The sequence below is a fragment of the Quercus lobata genome, chromosome 2 (genome assembly GCF_001633185.2).
Source record: "Quercus lobata isolate SW786 chromosome 2, ValleyOak3.0 Primary Assembly, whole genome shotgun sequence".
NCBI classification, from domain to species: Eukaryota; Viridiplantae; Streptophyta; class Magnoliopsida; order Fagales; family Fagaceae; genus Quercus; species Quercus lobata.
Window position 1 is genome coordinate 73875228 of NC_044905.1, and position 20980 is coordinate 73896207.

General features: G+C 36.4%; 3 protein-coding genes across 3 annotated transcripts; 2 read left to right on the forward strand and 1 right to left on the reverse strand.

The window, feature by feature from the left end:
- Positions 1–3595: 3595 nt before the first annotated feature.
- Positions 3596–4243, forward strand: LOC115970356 (exonuclease 3'-5' domain-containing protein 2-like). Its single transcript, XM_031090000.1, has one exon. The coding sequence runs from the start codon at positions 3596–3598 to the stop codon at positions 4241–4243; it is 648 nt and encodes a 215-aa protein (XP_030945860.1).
- Positions 4244–4759: 516 nt separating this feature from the next.
- On the reverse strand, positions 4760–7457 carry LOC115976557 (surfeit locus protein 2). The gene is made up of 5 exons (XM_031097895.1): positions 7137–7457; positions 6726–6823; positions 6248–6571; positions 5115–5220; positions 4760–5013 (listed from the first exon to the last, which is right to left on the reverse strand). Exons 1-5 carry the CDS (start codon positions 7379–7381, stop codon positions 4932–4934), a joined length of 855 nt encoding a protein of 284 aa, XP_030953755.1. The 5' UTR covers positions 7382–7457; the 3' UTR covers positions 4760–4931.
- Positions 7458–18777: 11320 nt separating this feature from the next.
- On the forward strand, positions 18778–20701 carry LOC115978251 (GDSL esterase/lipase At5g14450-like). Its single transcript, XM_031100272.1, has 5 exons — positions 18778–19082; positions 19188–19397; positions 19702–19874; positions 19986–20259; positions 20436–20701. Exons 1-5 carry the CDS (start codon positions 18812–18814, stop codon positions 20681–20683), a joined length of 1176 nt encoding a protein of 391 aa, XP_030956132.1. The 5' UTR covers positions 18778–18811; the 3' UTR covers positions 20684–20701.
- Positions 20702–20980: the final 279 nt, after the last annotated feature.

The following is a 20980-nucleotide window of genomic DNA, read 5'->3' on the forward strand; positions in this document are numbered from 1 at the left end:
TAAATTCCTGTCGTTTAGCCTATAACTTATCTATTGCATTATAATAATTATGTTGATGTAACTTTGCTCTTCTTTTTCAATATGACATGAGAAGGCAACCAAAACAGTGGCATTAGCTACAAAGGGAATGCTGTTGCCAATTTAGATGGGAGGGCTGCTGCAATTAGGGGCAGCAAAATATATATTTCATTCTGCAAATTAGCTAAAGAGCTCAATGTGTGGTGTTGCAAGAGAATTGAAATATGCTACCTTGACAGAGCAGACTGTGATAAACATTGCGGCTCATTTGGTCCACCACCTGTAAAAACGCCATGAACCCCATCCTCTCCTGTGTTGCTTTCCAAGTTTATCTTGTATTACTGATATCACGACTTTGCGTGAACCTAATAAAATATTAAATTAATGGGCAAATTATATGTTTAGTTCCTAATCTTTGCAGCATGTGTCAATTTGGTCTCTAACGTTTCAAATGTGTTAATTTAGTCTCTAACCTCTATGTGTTATGTCAAAATGGTCCATGCCATTAAGTTACAAGTGAAAAATGTTGACATGACTAATAGCCTAAAAAAAAAATTATTCTCATGCCATCTGGACTGTCACGTGGACTAAACAAAAAACCCAATCCACATGTACGGAATACTTTCAGTGGCGGTGCCACATAATGTTCAGGGGGTTCAAATGAATCCCTTGACTTTTGTTTTTTTTTTTTAATTTAAATTTTTACATATAATAATAATATTTTTAAAGTTTTTGTTTTGATCACCCTAAAATGAAATTTTGAACCCCCTAATAACAAATCAATTCAACACCAACATGTATCTTGGCTTTTCTATTTAAATATATATATATATATATATATATATATATAAAAACCAACAGCAAACCAATTTGATCTAAAATCTGATAAAAAAAAAAAAATAGCAAGCCTAACAACAAAAATTAGTAATTTGTTGATCTTAAATCTCAAGAAAAAAAAAAAAAAATTTAAGTGGGCAGTAAAGTGTAAACAATGGGAATTGGGAATTGGGAAGTTGGAAGTGAAGCCAATTTTTATTTTATTTTTAATGATTATATTATTGTGTTGAAATCTTGATGGATTAATGCAAAAGACACAAAAAAAAAATCTTAATAAATTATAAAGATTAATAAGTTGTCAAAGTTGAGTTGAATTGTTGAATAAAATAATTGAAAAGAGTTAAGACAAAAACTAATAAATAATAAATTAAAATATTCTAAGCAATAACAATTAAAGTTCACTTAACAATAATAATTAATGACTTTGTTATAATAGTAAGAGACAATTGATGATTTCCAAGATTTAATTTTAGCAACACTAATCTTCAATATACTAAGGAACAATATGCTCAATGAACTTAGAGTTTATCTTTTATTCTCTTGCTGTATTACAGATAAATTTTTTTATAAAAAAATCACGTATATCACAAGATTCATCTCCCACCTAAAATTTATTATTTAAAAGAACTCGTGTTGACTTGAAAAATATTAATTCGAATCATAGATTGCGAAAAATCTCATCTTATCATCCTAATAATCAAGATGAAATAAGAAAATATTCTTTACAAAAAGGTCATTGTCAACTTCATAAATTTGAATAACCCCCTAAAAAATGTCTAGAGCCACTGAATACTTTAAATCTAATTTTTCTTCTCTTAACACTTCTCTTTGCACTTTCTTTATAAACAAACACTTGCAAAAAAGAAACTCATAAATCGCAACCAAGAATTAAACTCCAGCCACCATGAAAATCTCATATTCTTGGCAATGTGTTCAGACTTTAGATGGCAAAGCTTCTATTTTGTTTTTTTATTTGTTTGCTTTCTTCATAAAAATTGAATTATACTGGATTGTTAAAGTGTGTGTTACTGTCAGGCACTATGCTCTTTGAAAAAAGTTAAAATCAAATGGCCTGTTTTGGGTTCTGGGCTTTATTGGATGCCAAGAAAATGAGATTTTTTCTTGTCGGCTGGGGTTTTACATTTTTCCCCCCTGTAAGCGATCATTTCCAGAGAAACCAAGAGAAAATGATATAGGAAATATGTGTTGTTTACACATTGATTGGGTTTTTTTTAGAACACGTGGTAGTACACATGGCATCCTAAGTGACATTAGAATAATTTTTTATATGAGCCATTAGCCCATCAGCATTTTCCATCTGTAACTTAACAGCATGGACCCCACACATGACCTTTTCTTTGAGGTGTTGACAACAAGCATATGGTTGTGTGATAATTTGTGTGTGATACTTGGGATGATATGTGTGCATGAGTGTGCCGTTTTAAGGAAAATATCTTATACGCTCAATGTACAAAACTTATGTGAGATTGATATGTGGACCCTACATATATGCCATATGTATACAAGATTTTCACGCCCTTTTATCTTTTGTTCATTTTAATGGAATCACCAACAACTCTTAGTTTTCTAAGCTCGATTGGTCACATATGTCTATTTGATTTTATTCTTAAATTAGCTAAAGAAGGTCCTAAGGGCTCTTAAGCTAAATAGAAAATAAAAATAAAATTCGAAGCAAAAGACATGGACTCAAGAGCTCAATTACGTATGGAAAATGTGTTAGGCACCCCACAACGTGCATCTCTCGATGGTAACTAGTTTTGAATATATTTGTATGACTCACTATTATAAAGATAACTTGAATATTTGGCATGAGATTTTGGGAAAAAGTTTTTGGAAATTACTTTGAAGGTAAGATATAAATGCTATAATTACTTAATTGTTGGAAAAGTAATTACATTTGATATAAATGCTATAAGCTTAAATTGAAATTTATTCTCCAATATATTTTCTCATGCAAAATGACTCTCGACCACCCATGACAATGACAATGGGTCCTCCCCTCTCTGCCTTTTTTTTTTTTTTTTTTTTTTTTTTTTTTTTTTAAATTAATAATTTTCTTTTATTATAGAGAATCAAAAGACATTCCTCATTTTTTTTTAATAACAAAAGACATTCCACATGATCGTGTAAGCACAAAGCATAAAAATAATAATAGTGCCTATGAACCTTGATAATATTAATGCTGTTTAGTTTTTACTACCAGCGTGAGAAAAACAAATATCCTGATTTTTACTGAAATTGCATGCAAGGAATGAGATTCATTACAGCACATGAAGGTGTCGCATCCCCTGAGTTTTCTAGGAGATCATAATGGTACACCGCAGCACAATCTAAATTCATTCAAATTACTATCAGAAACAAGTGGGGAAAAAGAAGAAAGAGATAATTGTAACCTGAATAAATTACTAGTATTTTCATTTCTCATAACCACACGGTGTACCAGGAGGTGACCCTTGGAGTTGCTCTTCAAAGGTTCATGTATAGTAGGGAAAGACAGTGTAGCTTCCCAACTTACTTTGAATGTATCCCATAAAACCAACATACTATATCTTGGAATTCTAGCATTGCTACAACCGAAGAAGCAGAGTTATTTAGCGCTAGATGATAAGAATGGCTTGGTTCATATCATATAACTATAAGTAGCCACCACTGACCACTTGTCTTGTGTTTTCAATGCAATTTAATCTAGTTTCTCATTTTCTTCTCTTCTTTTTAAGAGATGTCCAAGTCTTATACATGTAACTTAGGGGCCGGAGACATCAGAACAACTGTCATAACCCATGAGTCAGCGCTGGAAGAAGGCCTTAAGTTTCTATTATCTACTTTTAATGTAGAGGAATCAGAAAAAAACAATGTAGGTCAAAACTTTGAGAGAGTTGTGGGTTTAGATATAGAGAAGTCATTCAGTTCAACTAGTGATGCGTTAGTCAGTGACAAAGTTGCATTGTTGAAACTATGTGCAGAAAATGATTGCCTCCTTGTCCACCTTACACACTTCAAGAAAATACCCACTTCCCTTGCCAAGTTTCTTAACCTTTCAGATGTAACATTCGTTGGAATGAGCATCAAACACAACCTCAGTGATCTTCAAAGGGATTATGGGGTTCAATGTAGGAATGTGGTTGAGTTGGGTCCTTTTGCAGCTGCTGTTCAAAAGAAGCCTATTTTAAGTGCTTATAGTTTGCCAGATTTGTTCAAGTTTGTTTTTAAATTTCCAAAATGGGAAAAGACTTTTGGTAAATCTACAAATGTTGCTTTAAGTGATTGGGGTACCAGTACATTAAGTTTGGAACAAATCTGGCATGCTAGTATAGAAGTCCATGCAACCATCATGATTGTGAAAGAACTAATCCGATACCACAGCTGACAGAATTAATCCAAGGCTTTGGCCAAGTTTTCAAACGACGTTAATGACATGTTGGTAGTGGTGTTGTTGTTTTTTTTTTTTTTTTAATTTTTTTTAATTTATTTATTTTTTTGGGTTATATATTGGTCTGTTGTTGGATGGTTTGATTATGCATCTACGGTTGGGCACAAAAATTGGCACAACATAATGTTAATGAATTGATAGTTACCTATTCTAATATTTTGCATATGATCAAAAGATTGTAGCCAAAGAGCATTCTACTCAGGAGCCAGATAAGAAAATACTTCACCTTGCAGAACCCGATTGGTCACTTTTTAGTTCCTTTTGCTCCTATTGTCATTTCCAAATAATTGCAATCAACATCTATCTACTTCATCCTAGCCTATCTAAGGCGATACCATCCCTAACCTCCTCAGTTTAATTACATTCTTACATGGGTAGGAATTTCGATTCCCTAATCAAGGAAGTATGTTCAAAAAGTGTACAATTAAAGGGGAACAAGAGGAGAGAAAAATGCACAATTAACAGTACCTCCATTTAATATAATGCTAACAAAATTTTAGTGTATAGAGTAATTATTTTTATTATCTTCATACAAGCTATTGAACGAAGTTAATTTAATTGACTACAAGGGGAAAAACTTCATTTTGCAACGAATTACTGGCACCTAAATTCTGTTGAATAAAGATTAATTTGTGTGATTCTTCTTACTCTTCTTCTTCCTTGAAGCAAAACTACTGGGTCCAATTTCTACGGACATTCTTTTTGTCCTGCATAGCCAATAAAAAAAGGATAAGGCCCACAGTGGCGAAAAACATTGCATATCAATGAAAAATAAAATGATTCAGATACACATGATGAAGGAAGATACCGTGTAGAGAGTTCTTCTGTCTCCTGCTCAACCTCTTCAGCTGGACCATCTGATAATAATGATATGCCTTCTTCTGTCTCCTGCTCGCCCTCTTCAGCTGGATCATCTGATAATATGATATACCATCAAATTCAGTAACAGAGAGAGAGAGAGAGAGATTTCTAGAATTCAATAGACTACCATGTGAAAAAGAAACTTTCATAAAAGATTTGCAGTGGTTTGGCTATAGGCAACTGGAAGTTAAACAAAATATGCTCCAATGTTATCCAAACAAAGATAATCAACTAAGACAACTTCACATTGGACTAGATGACTTTTAGCAATAAGTGAGCCAATAAGCTCTAGGTCGTGGATTCAAGACATGGGTGGTGCGTACAACTTACAAATCCTAAAATGAATAAATAAATAAACAAAAATATCAGCAAAAGCAGGGATGAGAAGGATGTAATGAACAGGGTTAGACATATTTCCCTCGAGCAAGTATACTAAGCAGGATTAGACCACAATTAACTTCGCCAAATATGTCTAGCATATATACAACTAAGTGACCCTGACTTTGTAAATTCTCACTTGGAACTTGGAGGAGATTGATTGATGTAATGAGTTCTAGTGTTCTACTATAAAGAAAGATTATTTGGCCATGTAGTTGCAGTCAAGTCATTAGAACTTACTTCCAGAATTTGATGAAGACAAAAGTGTTCATCAACCTTTGAACCTTTTTTTTAATAATTTTTTATGGTAAATTTTGGCCCCAAGGGGAAGGGAAAGGGGAGATTTATATTAATGACATCTGCTTCATGAGACGTGGTCCTCAGTAGATTGTGCTACCCTTGTGATTATTCATTTCTTTTCAAAGAATCATCCAGTCATTTCTCATTGTCTGGTTTGGCAAGATTATTTCTAAGTCCTTATATTCATCATCATAATCTTTTATATCCTAGCCTGTTCAACAGAACTATTTTCTTTTTTTGTCTTGCTCCCAATTCAACAATGAACAAGTCCAAACTAATAGACAAATGTTTGATTTACCATCCAAAGTAATTTACGTGAAGGACCATTATTCACAGAATGCATAAGTGACTCATCTATTACAAAGTAACATAATTTGAGTTTGAAATAGAGGCAAAACATACCTGTTTCATTAACCTCATCACTTTCCTGCCCTGACTCTGAACCAGAACCCCATCGATCTCCTCCATCATCAAAATCCCAACGATCTCCCACTGGAGGCATCCAGAAATCATCTTCTTCTGCATCACTGTCATTATCAGACATATTTCTAACTTCAGAGATAATCTCTTCAACTTCCTTCTCCTTCTCCTTCTTCTTTTTCTTCTTCTCCTTCTGCTTCTTCTTCTTCAAACCATCTGTACTTTGCTTTGAAGCCTTTTTGGGCTTCTGCTCAACTTTCTCTTCTACTGTTCCATTAGAGGTTGGCTTCCCTGTTTCCTTTTCCTCTATTAAAGAAAGTCCATATTATAATCCTAGGCAACCTTGGAACATATAATTTATTAAAACTTGAAAATCTAAAGGCAAATACTTAAATGGATCATCAAGATAACTGATCATAAACAATCACAACAAAAAAAAGAAAAAAGAAAAAACACAAACCTAGTTTATTGAGGAATCGTTTCCCATTGATGTGCTTCCATATATGTTCCTCAGACTTATTAATGGTGTCTCCTGTCAGCTTACATATCAACTTTGAGCTACAAAAATGATCAAATGGATAATGGTATCAGCATACCCACAAAAATCAAAGTAAATATCTAGAATGCTAAATTTTCCAACATATATGAAGAAAAAAAAAAAAAAAAACCCAATATAAATTTTCACAAACCCATAATCAATTTTTTCTTATTAACCTTAATTCTTCAGAAAAAGAACACAATCAATTTAAATTAACCAATACCCATTTCAATTTGCATTAAAAGAGAGAGAAAGATAATAGCTTTCAATTCAATAGCTCAAAATAACAACATGGGCTTAGAGAGAGAGAGAGAGATAGGAACTTTTTGGTACCGAGAGAGAGGGTCTTGCTTGAAGATATTGAGAGGGGGCTTGTTTTTGGACAAAGCAAAGTCGATGAGACCCAAACGGCACCGTTTTGAGTTAGAGTAGGAGTCCTTGTCTTTGGCGAGCATTTCGTGACCGGTCTCCACGCACTTGAATCGGCCATTATCGAGCTTTGTGAAGCTCGGTGCGCCCAATAGGCTCGTCCCTTCCTTCGTCTTCGATGCCTTGTCTTCTTCGCTGTTCGTCGCCATTGATACGGTTCTGAAAAACCCTAGTGTGTGTTTGAAAAGGGAAGCTTTGTGTGTATTTGTTAGGCGTAGCAAAGCGACATGTCGTCTTGAATTACTTTTTATTGGCAAAATTATATTTTTAGTCGCTGAAATTTGAAAATCTTTTTTTTTTTTTTTTTTGATAAGAGAAAAAAGAGGCATTCTTCTAGCCAAACAATAGTCTCCTCATTGATACGGTTCTTAAAAACCCTAGTGTTTTGTGTTTGAAAAGGGAAGCTTTATGTGTATTTCTTAGGCGTAGCAAAACGACATGTCGTCTTGAATTACTTTTTATTGGCAAAATTATATTTTTAGTTGCTGAAATTTGAAAATCTTTTTTTTTTTTTTTTTGATACAAAACGATAGTGAGCTTTATTCAATCAATATCAAGCTGTACATTAGGAAAGAGAAAAAATGGGTATTCTTCTAGCCAAACAATAGCCTCCTCATTCTCTTTTACAACACTAGCAAGAGCTAGAGCAACACAGTTACATTTTAAAAGAACAGAAATAAAAGATAAACTAACAAATTGATCACATATAAGCATAATATCCTCCAAAATCTAAGCCACTTCTAGAGTGCAGATCCTATCCGAGTTAATGAAATCCACCAATTCAGCAAAGTTACTTTCAACAATGACCTTGAAAAAGCAAATGCTTTGACAGAACAAAAGAGCCTTGCGCATGACAACAGCTGCTGTCCAAAGTGAGTGAAGCTCCTAATCCACTCACAAGATGCTGCCAGGACTAGGGCTGTCCATGGGTCTGGTGGGTCGGGTTTTTGCCTAACCCGCAACCGACCCGTAATAGTTCAGGTGGGTGGTTTTTCAACCTGCAACCGACCCGTAGCAATAACGGATTCGTTGGTTCGGGTCGCCGGTGGGTGGTGGTCGGTTTCAGCTGAAACCAATCTCACTGGAATCCTTCGAAACAAGGCAAGATCTCGCCAGATCCGGCGAGATCTTGCCAGATCCATCCAAGATCCGATGAGATCTCGTCGGATTTGGCGAGATTTCTGCCAAATTGTGATAAAAAATCATTGGTTTGGCTAGATGCGGTGTTTATTGTGCCAGAAATTGATGGATTTAAGTGAAAAAGGGGCTGAAATCTGGAAAAAAGTGGCCAGAATCTGGAAAAATGGCCGGAATTTGGAAAAAATGGCCAGATATTGCATGAACTTCGGTTCGGGTCGGGTTTCACGGGTTTTGAACTGAAAAACCGATAACCAACCCGCTGGGTGTCGGGTTAGCAAAGTCAGAAACCGCGTCCAACCGCTGGAGTCGTCGGACGGGTTGGACGGGTCGTCGGTTTGCCTGGATACCCCTAGCCAGGACTTTTCCTTTTGTTGAGTTTCGGATTAGAAATCCCACACCCATGGATGATTTAGACCGAGACTGTGAGAAGGCCAGGTTTAATTTGAAGACTGAGAGTATGAAGGTGGAGGAAACCATTTTTTGTCAGGTGCTCTCGGTATTGTAGAACCAATCTTATTAACTTCCATGAATTCCATCATGTACACTGAAGCTCGAGACCACAAACCATCTGAGCAGGGAATTTTGTTTTCAAAGATGAGTTTGTTCCTACGGTTCCATATCATCCAGCACGCCACACGTAAAATTTCAAATTCAGGAGAAATCAATTTGTGGATGGTAGCATCTATGATATCCATAGACTGGATATGTAAGGGAAAATTGAAAGAGTTCCAACAAGGAGCTTGAAGCCAAATGGCTTGAGCAAAGGAACACTCCCAAAAAGATGACTGCAAGATTCCGCTGCATCAGAACACAGTACACAAGAGAAGGAACTGGAGATATGTCGATCAAAAAGCTTGGTATAAAGGGGAAGACTATTAGTGCAAGCTTCATTTCACAGAGAAACAAAAAAAAAAAAAAAAAACTTGGGGACTTCTTCAACTGTTAAACAGCAAAGTTCTAGAACTGGCTCAGGGATCCCAAGCCCTCGAAGTGAAGATCTTTATTTTTGTCCTTAAATTTTGTAATTACACCAAATTAATCCTTCCAGAATCCATATCATAGCTTTGTAGTTATAATTCTTGGCTTCTTGCTTATATGGCAAAATTTATATTAAAAAATCACATAATGGTTTTAGTCTCTATCCATTGCCATTTGAAAAACATTGTTAAATCTCTTAAATGGAGTCATTTTAAACAATTTTTTTTTTTGATGGAAAACTGGAAGAAATTTTCATTCCACACCAAGAGGAGAAACAACAGAGCCTAAATAAGGAAGAAATTACATCAAATCATCCCTAAGAATCTACAGAACGCATGAGGGAGGGGTTCCTTTCCAAACTTTGGATTGGCCTGAAGTTTTTGCTTCTCTAGCCAATGAGTGAGCAGCTCTATTGTCGTCCCATTTTAGGTGATGGAAGGTGCAGTGACTAAAGGAGCTAGACCCCGACTTGATGTCCTCAAGGATGTGGCCAAGCTCGCCTCCAACCTCAAATGAAGATAAGGCAAGGATAATAGACAACGCATCTGATTCAAAAATGGCACAACTAATCTACATCTCTAGGGCAAAAAGCACCCCATGAAGGAGTGTGAATGCTTCAGTGACTTCAGCATTGAGGCTCGCGGGGAGGACTTTACTAAGTGCCCCAATTGCAACCCTAGAGGAGTCCCTAATGATAACACCAATGCAGGAGCAACCACCCCCCTCGTCTGTCGCGCCATCAACATTAATCTTATGAAAACCAAGAGGCGGTGCAGCCCAAAGAAGGCTCGCAGGAGGATGGAATGGAAGAGGATTTTGCCGAGTAGCATTATAATCAAGCAAGGCTCTTATCGCGGAATACCAGACCTGAGATGGTGGGATTGCTGCATCATTATGAAAGGCCTGATTCCTATTTCCCCAAATTGACCAAGCAACCATAAAAAATAAGTCTAAGTCATGAAGCTTGCCCAAGTCAATAAACTTGGTTGCAATGTTCATAATATCATCTCCGATGGAAGACAAGTTTAGAGGGCAGTCCAGCCAAGCAGCTCAGGTATGTTTGGCATGAGGACAAAGGAGGAGAGCATGTTGGATGGATTCCATTTCCTTGTAACAAAGTGGACAAAACCCAGATGTGTTTAGGCCTCTACACCGGAGAGCAAGCATTGTTGGAAGGCTGTTTTTGCATACACGCCAAGCAAAGATCTGGACTTTCGGAGGAATGTTAAGACACCAAATTTTTTTCTAGAAAGGGGGTTGAGAATGCTCAGTGGTACTTTCACCATTGCTGTCTGCATCAACAACTCTCATTGCAATATAATAAGCGCTCTTCATGGAGAAAGAGCCCCTTTTATTGCCCAGCCAAATGAGTTGATCATCGGGGAGGTTATAGCTAATAGGGATCTTAAGAATGGAATCAGCTTCAAAAGGCAGGAAGATTGATCTTACCAAATCAGATTTCCACCACTTTGTGTCCTCGTCAATGAGTGAGGAGACCATTGGGAAGTTGCCAACTCTAAAGGAGGTGAGATTACCTTACAGGTGGTAGGTGTTGGAAACCACCTATCATCCCAAATGTGAATCCGCTTACCGTTCCCCACCCTCCATCTAGTGCCTTCTTTAAGAATCACCAGACTATTATGAATGCTTCGCCAAGCATAACTAGGATTGTTTCCAATCTTTGCACTTAGGATATCATCATAGGGAAAATATTTAGCTTTGTAAACCCGAGCAACCAAGGAGTTTGGATTTGTGAGGATCCTCCACCGTTGTTTCGCAAGCAAGGCAAGATTGAAGGCATGAAGGTTCCGGAAGCCCATGCCACCAAAAAGTTTGGATTTGCACATCTTCTTCCAACTAACCTAAGCAATTTTTGATTCTTGGTTTCTTTGGCCCCACCAAAAGTTCCTCATCATTCTTTCCAAATCGTCACACATGGGTTTTGGAAGAAGGAAGCAGCTCATAGTATGTGGGCACCGCTTGTGCTACGGCTTTGATAAGGACTTCTCTACCTCCAACGGAAAGAAGCTTCTCCTTCCATCCCGCCAATTTTTTGTTAACTTTTTCCTTGATTTTAGCAAAGACTTGTGACTTTGATTTCCCAATCAAGGAGGGGAGACCAAGGTACTTCTTGTGCCTAGAGTCATGCATCGGATCTAGTATGTTAAGAATCTCCCTCTTTGTGGCCGAAGGGGTATTTAGGCTGAAAAAAACTGAGGACTTATCGGGGTTTATTTTTTTGACCCGACGCCTTCTCATAGTCGCTAAGGATGCGCATCAACTCATTGCACTCCTGGGAGTTGGCTTTGCAAAATAAAAGACTGTCGTCGACAAAGAAAAGATGCGTAATAGGTGGGCAGCCCCTACAAATAGAAACTCCATTGAGAGCTTGATTTCTTGCTGCTTGGTGGAACAATGCCGAAAGACCCTTAGCACACAAGAGGAAAAGGCCCGGAGAGAGAGGGTCGCCTTGGCGAAGGCCCCTAGAAGGGGTAATGCAACCATAAGCTTCCCCATTGATAATGACAGAGTATGTAACTGTTGAAATGCATTGCATAATGAGAGAAACCCACTTGCTGTTGAAACCCAACTTTTCCATGACACATTTGATGAAGCCCCATTCCACTCTATCAAACGCCTTGCTCATATCCAGCTTGATAGACATCAAACTATCCTTACCCTTTGTTTTATGATTCAGATAGTGCATAAGCTCAAAGGCGACTAGAACATTATCGATTATAAGTCTATCCACTGCGAAAGCACTTTGGTTTTCAGCTATCACAAGAGGAAGGACCGCTTTTAAACGGTTTGCTAGGACTTTGGAAATGAGCTTGTAAACAACATTACATAAGCTGATGGGGCGAAACTCTGTCATTCTAGCAGGGTATTTTATTTTAAGGATAAGAGCAATATTGGTCTTATTAATTTCAGCCATAGACAATTCGAGTTTAGCACATTCAAGACCATATTAGTAATGTCTCTACCCACTATGTTCCAATATTTGTGAAAGAAAATGGCTGACATATCGTTGGGGCCAGGAGATTTGGTGGGGGTGGATTTGATAGAGGGCCCTCAAAACTTCTTCACTAGTAAATGTTTTGGTGAGCTCGGCATTCATATCATCTATGACTCGAGATGGTATGGCATTGGTGATGTCTTCAGTTCTACTTGGGAAGCTAGTGGTGTAAATCTTTGAGAAATAATCCAGAGCTGTGGTAGCGATACTGTCTCTGTCCTCACACCAGCTTCCTTCATCATTCCACAAACCCAATATAGTGTTTTTCATTCGCCTTTCTGAAGCTCTAGTGTGGAAAAATTTTGTATTCCTGTCACCCTCCTTATACTAGTGGATTTTGCTTCTCTGATGCCATAGTGTTTCCTCACTATCTAAGAGTTCGTTTAGCTCTTTCCTCAACTCATTAATTGTGCCACTGTGCGAGCCATCACAGTCCAGCTCTGTGAGAGTGTGTAGCGCTCTCCTTTTTTCCTGAATCCTTTTTGGAATGTTTTCGAAGACCTCTTTACTCCAACCGGATAATTCATAAGCACAAAGATGAAGGTTAGCTGCAATATCACCCGGAGTGTTGGACGGGCTGCCCCTATTCCAGGCTGCCTCCACAATACCATAGCAATCCTCCCTTTTAGCCCATAAGGCCTCAAAATGAAAGCGGCTCTTCCTAGATGGGGCCAGAGCCCTTGAGTTTGTGATTCTCAAGATGCAATGATCCGAAGTGGAGTCAACAACATGGTGAACTCTGTAGTTTTGGAACGCGTTGAGCTAATCAGAGTTTGCAAAAGCCCTGTCAAGTTGGAGGTAAACATGGTCATTACCCTTGCGCATGTTACACCAGGTGAACTTGGGCCCTAAAAAACCAAGATCCTGAAAACCACAAGCATTCACCGTGTCCCGAAAACCCTCCATTTGACGCTGGGTTCTACGGGGGCCACCTAATTTTTCAAACAAAGAGAGAATTTCATTAAAATCGCCACAACAGAACCAAGGCAAACAGAATTGAGAGTTAAGATAGGATAGGAGTTTCCAGGAATCTTTCCTTAAGTGAGATTCTAGATGTCCGTAAAAACCTGTAAACCTCCAGGTGAAGTTTCTATCATGCTTTATGATGATTGCGTTTATGTGGTGTTGGGAGTAGGATTTTATTTCTAGCTTGATATCTTTTGACCATAGAAGAGCAAGTCCCCCACTTTTCCCTTGACTGGGAACAATTAGGCCGTTAGTAAAACCCAGCTTAAATTTTACTTTCTCCATGCGTTTTTGTTTAGCTTTGGTCTCCACTAGGAAGACTAAGTAGGGAGTCCACCGTCGCACATAATCGCAAAGCGAAAAAACTAACCGGGGATTCCCAATACCCCGGTAGTTCCAACATATAGAGTTCATTGCTCCCGGTGGTGAGACCATAGCTTTTTTTCCATACCAAACCCCATACAAAGCATATTCAACAAGGAATAAAAGGACCCAGAGAAACAAGCAGAACATCAAAACAAAACCAAATACAAGGGGCAAAACCCAAATTCAGACCCCTAAACAGCAATAAGGAAATACAAATCATATAAACTACTCACTGCCCCTGGCCAAATCACGCCAATTTCGGAATTGCCCTCATATGCCGAAAATTCGCCCCACAAAGGAACTCCATTGCAACTGCAATTGACAGAAAGCCATCGAGTAACCCCACAGTTGTGAACGTTCAGGATCGATTGTTTAGGGGAGAACCTTCGGCATCGGCAAGAAAGATAAGCTCAAAGTTGAATGCCGGAGATTGGGTAGATCAGATGGTTGAGTTCATTCACCGGTGATGTCTGACTGAAGCCAGCAAACTAAAATAAAAGGTTAATTGAGAAGATATGAGACGGTAGATGGTTGGTATGTAGTTGAGTTTTTGGGATTAGATTTAGGGATTTTCAGGAAATAAGTAAAGTGCTCACAATAACAGTGGGTAGAGATGACCCACACGTTGATGGTGGAAAATAGCCACACGGAGGTGGAGAAAACCCACCAAGAGATGGTGGAGAGGGCCACACGAAGGTGGAGGAAGAACCCACACGGGAGTGTGAGAGAGAGACACTCCTACTTGGGAGAGGTAAATAAGCAAAGCTATATCACACACACCGAAATTGACAAAGACAAAAGTCTGTAACAAATATCAAAGCAAAACTTAAAACAATTTTTAATTTTTAATACCATAAACGTGAAAAGAAGTCATTTTATTTATATATTTTTTTAATTTTTTAAATAAAAAAAACTATGTTGTTTTAGGAGATCTTATAGCATTTTCCACACAGTGATAATGTTTTCAAAGTGAACAAATTAAAATGATAAAATTTAAACTTAATGGATTAAAATGAAAATTTAAACTAGTTGTAGATCCACGTGATGCGTGGAAATATATAATTATTTTGAGATATAGTATAATGTATAATTTATTCTTTAAATTTTATTGTAAATAATTTATTTTTTCTAAAAATTAAATAATTTCTAAAAATGATTTATATTGTGGGGCCCGGCCCAAAATAATGGGCTAGTCTAAATTCAGGCCCGTCCGAGGAGCATCCTGTCCGAGGAGAAGTCACAGATAAAACATTATTCAGGCCCAATTGCGATAAAAGAAACCTGTCTGAGGAGTAACTCCTCCTCGGACATTACGAAGTCCGGTCAAAGACCACGCCCCAACCATTGCAGTTCATCCTCCCAGAATATAAAAAGAATAAAACCCAAAATATCTCATGGAAAGCTGCCACCACCACATTAAATGTGCCACAACCACCCTCTTGGCCGCATTAATGAGGAAAAGACCCCTGAACAGTACTACCTTGGCCACTGCAACTCACAAGGGAGTGATAGAGGAGTCTGATGGGACAGGTGCTCAAGTGGAGACTTAGATGATCAACAAGTGTAAGGTTCAGATAAGAATGAGAGAGCTATATAATGTAGTGAAGTCCCTCAAAGAAGGGGGACGAAAAAATGTATTCTAATGGAAGAAATAGAATCTGCTGTTAAATATCCATCCTTGTGTTCTTGTTCCTGCAACAATATTGTCCATGTATCAGACCGAGCAAGCTCGCTGAGGCTAAGTTCTTTGACCCATCCTCTACAAAACATTTATTGTGGGTTGCGCCTTGGGCCAAGGCCTGATCAAAAGGATTTGGGCCAGGAAAATCGTGCAACTACATATATCTTTCTATTTTTACAAATATTTAATTTTATAATCTTTGGTTTTTTTTAAATTGATATTATTCTTTTTTGAAGTGATTCATATTCTTCTAATTATTGTTATTATGCATTATATTTTTGTAACTTATTTTTTTTTACAACTAAGATTTTTAAGTTTCAAATTTCTCATTCTTTTAAAGAGATAATCATAAGAATCAAAACTTAATTTATAATTAAAATTGATATTACTCAAATAATTGATAATACTTAATACTCTTAACTCAAACATGTCTTTTCTCAATCTTAAGGAAGTACATCAAAGTGGACTGAAATTAACCAAAATGGACTGAATGAATCGAAGTGGACTGAAATGGACCAAAATGAACTAAGTGAACCGAATTGACTAAAATGGATAGAAATGAACTGAATTGGACCAAAGTAGACCAAATTGGAATGTAGAAGATGAAATTAGACCAAATGCTCAACCGGAAGTAGTAAACAAATAACATAACTCAGAAATTAAATAATAATTATAATAATAAAGTGGCGTAAAACCATAATCTGTGAAGCAACAATTAAGCAATATATCATTTCTTCTTCTACCTTCAAATTTTCAGTGACACCTTTCCACATGCCATCCTATAGATGTCTTAAAGAAAATGTGAGATAGCTCTATTGGCAGTTTGATTTCATCATAGAGGGTTTTGGTGTCAGTGTGTCACTGAATCATGGGCTAACGTAGTTGGACACTTTGATTGCTACCAAAAAAGTACATTGATTCTTATTCAAAGCATGTTTATTGTCCAGAATTATAGGCAAAGCTTGAAGTAAAAGGAGAAAAATACATCTTTGATTGCTAATAACCAAAAAGTTTTGATATTGAGTCTTATGCAAAGCATGTTTGTTCTCTATAATTATAGGCAAAGCTTAAAGTAAAAGGAGAATTTATGGTAGACAAAGATGACAATGGTTCATGAGCATGACTTTGACATCTTTGATTCTGAGTAAAGAAGATTTGACATCAATTATTATGCAACATTACCAAAAGTCTGCATCATAAATCATAATCCTAGGCAGATTTTAAGGGAAAAGGCGTGAAGAATGAAGAAGTCGGCAAACACATCTGACCCTTTAAAATGTGTTTTATATTGGTGAAATAAAATTAATAAATTAATGAGCCTCAAAATTTTCTCCTTTTTTATTTTTTAGCTGCACGCACTATGCACCAGTTATGATTACATTAATTTTTAAACCAAAAGTCATTGTATTGGTCTACAAACTACAAAGAAGTCAAAAAATATCTGCCAAACTTGGACTTTATTTTTATTTTTTATAGAGAGTTTCAATTTATGACACCCGTTCATGATGATAGGTTTTTTATCATTAGATCAAAATACTAATTAGTTTTTAGTGTAGGTAGGGGGATTGAACCCTAGATCTCTTATACAACCATAAGAGACTTTACCAATTGAGCTGATTGGAACCTACTGCCAAACTTGGACTTGATAAAGCATATGATGAGCTTTGATAAAAGTATCTAATGAGCTAAATGCTATTACAGGAGAGAAAAATTACCATATTGAAAAATAATTCCTAGAACTCAAGTTAACTTCCTCCATGCCACTTAAAGTTTGAAAGGAAATGTTAGTATACCTTTGTGAGCCTTTGTTTATGACTAAAATCAAGGAATATTAATGACTGAAATACAATGATTTTAGTCAATAGTATATAAAATAAAATAATAGTTCCACCTACGGAGAAGATAACTACATCATAATCTTTATGCCCTTTTTTTAAAATACCGAGAGGTCTTCCTCAAAAAAAAAAAAAAACCGAGGTCTTAGTTTAGTTACAAAGTTTTTAGTAATATTTATGCCATTTACTAACCGGATCTAATGGCAAGTCTCAATAGCTAGCACGATTTTTTATTCATTAAAAGTTTCATTTATTTATATTTAGTGTCTGTTTGGCAAATATTATTTTTACCAACTTATTTTACTATTTAACTTATTTTTGTTACTGCTCATAGGTCTCATTGTACTATTTTAACTAACTTTTTTTTATTCATAGTATTTTCAGTAAAAAAATTTTAATTTTAACAAAATAAGTGGATAACAAATGGACCATTAAATACCTTCTGATTGAGAGTTGAGACATCTAGCTTTATAAACATTAAAGAGAGCTGCGGCGTGTGATACAACAGTTGCATTACGAGTATATAAAGTATTATGATAACGACTAGATACGTGATGGTAGCTTGGATCATATCATATGATGTATTGTGTTAATATTTGAACAATGATTTCTTGGACTCAAGGACTGTAACAAATTATTTTAGACCCCCCATATGATTTTGCATCGATTTCGTGGTAAATACTGCTAATTATTGTCATATACATGGGACAATGCTTTGAGTTAGTCCATAAGATTTTCTTCTTCTTCTTTTTTTATTTTTCTTTTTTCTTTTCTTTAGGGGGTTACAACTTACAAACTTGTTTTATGGTGACAAAAAAAATGCATAATATTTTGTATTTATATAGTTACCCCTTTTCTACTTAAAAATTTTATGTAATGGCTATCATTTTAAGCGGAATAGTAGATGAAAGTGTTATCAACATGTACTTCTATAGAAACTAAAGTATTGTGAAGTGGACTCTTTGTGAAATTAGGATGGAACTACCCCATCTTGTTATGTAATTAGGAGGCACCATTCCATTTTTCCCATTTCCATTACCCATTTTGATTTTGTATAAGAGATTTAGATGGACTGAGTTCCTCTTATATGAGGAACTAGGATCTTATGGATAAAGTCCCCAAATTTGGAATTAGTAATCTTGGATCAATATGTCATACTTTTATATGAATAGTGAATCTCACCATAAATTTAATTAGTGAAATTCACTATTAGTGAGAGGATAAAAGATTACTCTAGAAGTACTGAATAATTACTTCCAAATTCGAGATGGACAAGCCATAACAATGTAAGAATAACGTTTATTTGCAGCACGAAGTTGAGAAAAGTAGCTGGAGATGCCTTACAGAAAAGGGAACGTTGGATTTAGCAACAGCAGAGGAAAACAACAAATGTATGCAATACTACTGATGTGGAATAAAAATAAATTTTTAATATTTCCCTTTTTTTAATAAAGATAAATATTTTTCTTTGGAAATATACATGATTGTCATGAATACATATTCATTTCTCTTTGCCTATATAAAGATAAGTGTGCCTATAACTAAGCATCTGGGAGTCTATATCACTATAACAGTAAGAAGTGTTAGTGTCCAGCATATGAGTCAGAGTTTTAGTCCAGTGAGAATGGAAGTTGTGAGAGTTTTTATTGCTGTGAGTTTAGCTTTCTTGGTTTTGAGTGTGTTAGGTGAAAACATGACTGGATTATCACCTTGTGATTTTCCAGCAATTTACAACTTTGGAGACTCCAATTCAGACACTGGTGGGATAGCAGCAGCATTCTACCCAGCAGGGCAACCGTCTGGCGAGACTTTTTTCCATCAGCCAGTTGGAAGAGCTTCCGATGGGCGCCTTATAATAGACTTTATTGGTATCTTGCATTTCAACTTGTTCTCTGCCCTGCAAGCATGTATCTAGAATGGTTGTTTTTCTAAATTTCACAGAAAATTTATCAGTCTATTGTGTTTTTATGCAGCCGAGTCCCTTAGATTGCCATACTTGAGCGCATACCTAAACTCAATAGGAACAAGTTTCAGGTATGGTGCAAATTTTGCCACTGGCGGATCAACCATTAGGCGGCTTAATGAATCCTTCTTTTCAAATGGTGTAAGCCCGTTTTCTCTAGATATCCAGATTGTGCAGTTCGACCAGTTCAAGGCGCGTACCAGCAATCTCTACAACCAAAGTAATATGAAACATCAACTGCTAAAAGAAAATAGTCCTCTCTGATTTTCATCTCCTTTATTTTAAGTTTATTATATTTACAATTGAATAAGAGTGAGTTGATTCAAGTTGAGGCCATGAAAAAAGATAGAGAGGAACCAAAAATAACATTATCAGTAAAAAAGAACATGTCAATAAAGAAGTAATAGAAAGTATGATTGTAAAGATGTATAGAATAGCATGACGGAAAACAATGTGTGGCTAGCCTTGTCTAGTCCCTATAAATTTGGGACTAAAGCTTCATCGTTGTTGTTGTTTTTATGCAGCCCAGGAACAGTTCCACAAAAGTAATCTTCCAAGGCCTGAGGACTTCTCCAAGGCTCTTTATACATTTGACATTGGCCAAAATGATATTGCTGCTGGTTTTCGAACAATGAGTGATAAACAGTTTCAAGCAGTAATCCCAGACATAATTGGGCAGCTAGCTACCGCAGTTCAAGTAAGTTGTATAAAATGTTCAAAGTCATATGTCAATAGGAGTTAACAAGATGCGAGTCAGATCAAACACGTTTATTGTGTGTTATGGCTAAAAGTCAACCATCTTTTTCAGCATCTGTACCAAGGAGGGGCAAGATCATTTTGGATACACAACACTGGTCCCATTGGCTGCTTGCCAGTGACCCTACACTACTACCACCAACCAACGCCTGGCATTCTTGACGGGCATGGATGTGTCATAGCTCAAAATGATGTGGCTAAAGAGTTCAATTGGCACCTTGAGAGTCGTGTCATCAAACTAAGGGAACAGCTACCTGATGCTGCATTAACATACGTGGATGTCTTTACAGCAAAGTACAAACTAATTAGCAATGCAAAGGAGCAAGGTAGTACTTCAGTATTGTTGTTACCATGACACTGTTGCTATCTAAATCAGATACTAGTTGATGCCTTTTTTCTGACCTTTACTATACCAATATGATATTTGTCACTTGTCACATGAAAATGAAGCTCTGCCAAGAATCTAACTTTTTTAAATGAAAAAATGGTTGGCCTTTTGCAGGATTTGTGGATGTAAGAAACATTTGCTGTGGGTATCACGAGGATTACAAGCATGTGTGGTGTGGGAATAAGGATAAGATTAATGGTACTGAAATTTATGCTGGGTCTTGTGAAGATCCTTCCTTGTATATTAGCTGGGATGGTATTCATTACACTGAAGCTGCAAATCATTGGATTGCTAATCAGATAATCGATGGTTCATTCTCGGACCCAACAATTCCAATTACACATGCATGCCATATGGGTTGATTTGTATGATCAGAAATTTAGATTTTTTTTTTTGGACAAAAGATATGTATTCAATTTACACATATAAATTCACAAACAAGCTACACAGAAAATTGTTTTAAATCGTTGTGTTTTAGCTACATGAAAAATCAAGAATAGTCTCAATAATAGAAGTTCTCTCTGTTGATTATCAAAAAAAAAAAAAAAAAAAAAAAAGATGTTCTCTCTGTTGGGGAGATAATAGAACTAGAGAGACTTCAATTGAGGAATTAAAATCTCTTGCCATCACTTGACCTAAAATTTTAAAAATATGGTTTT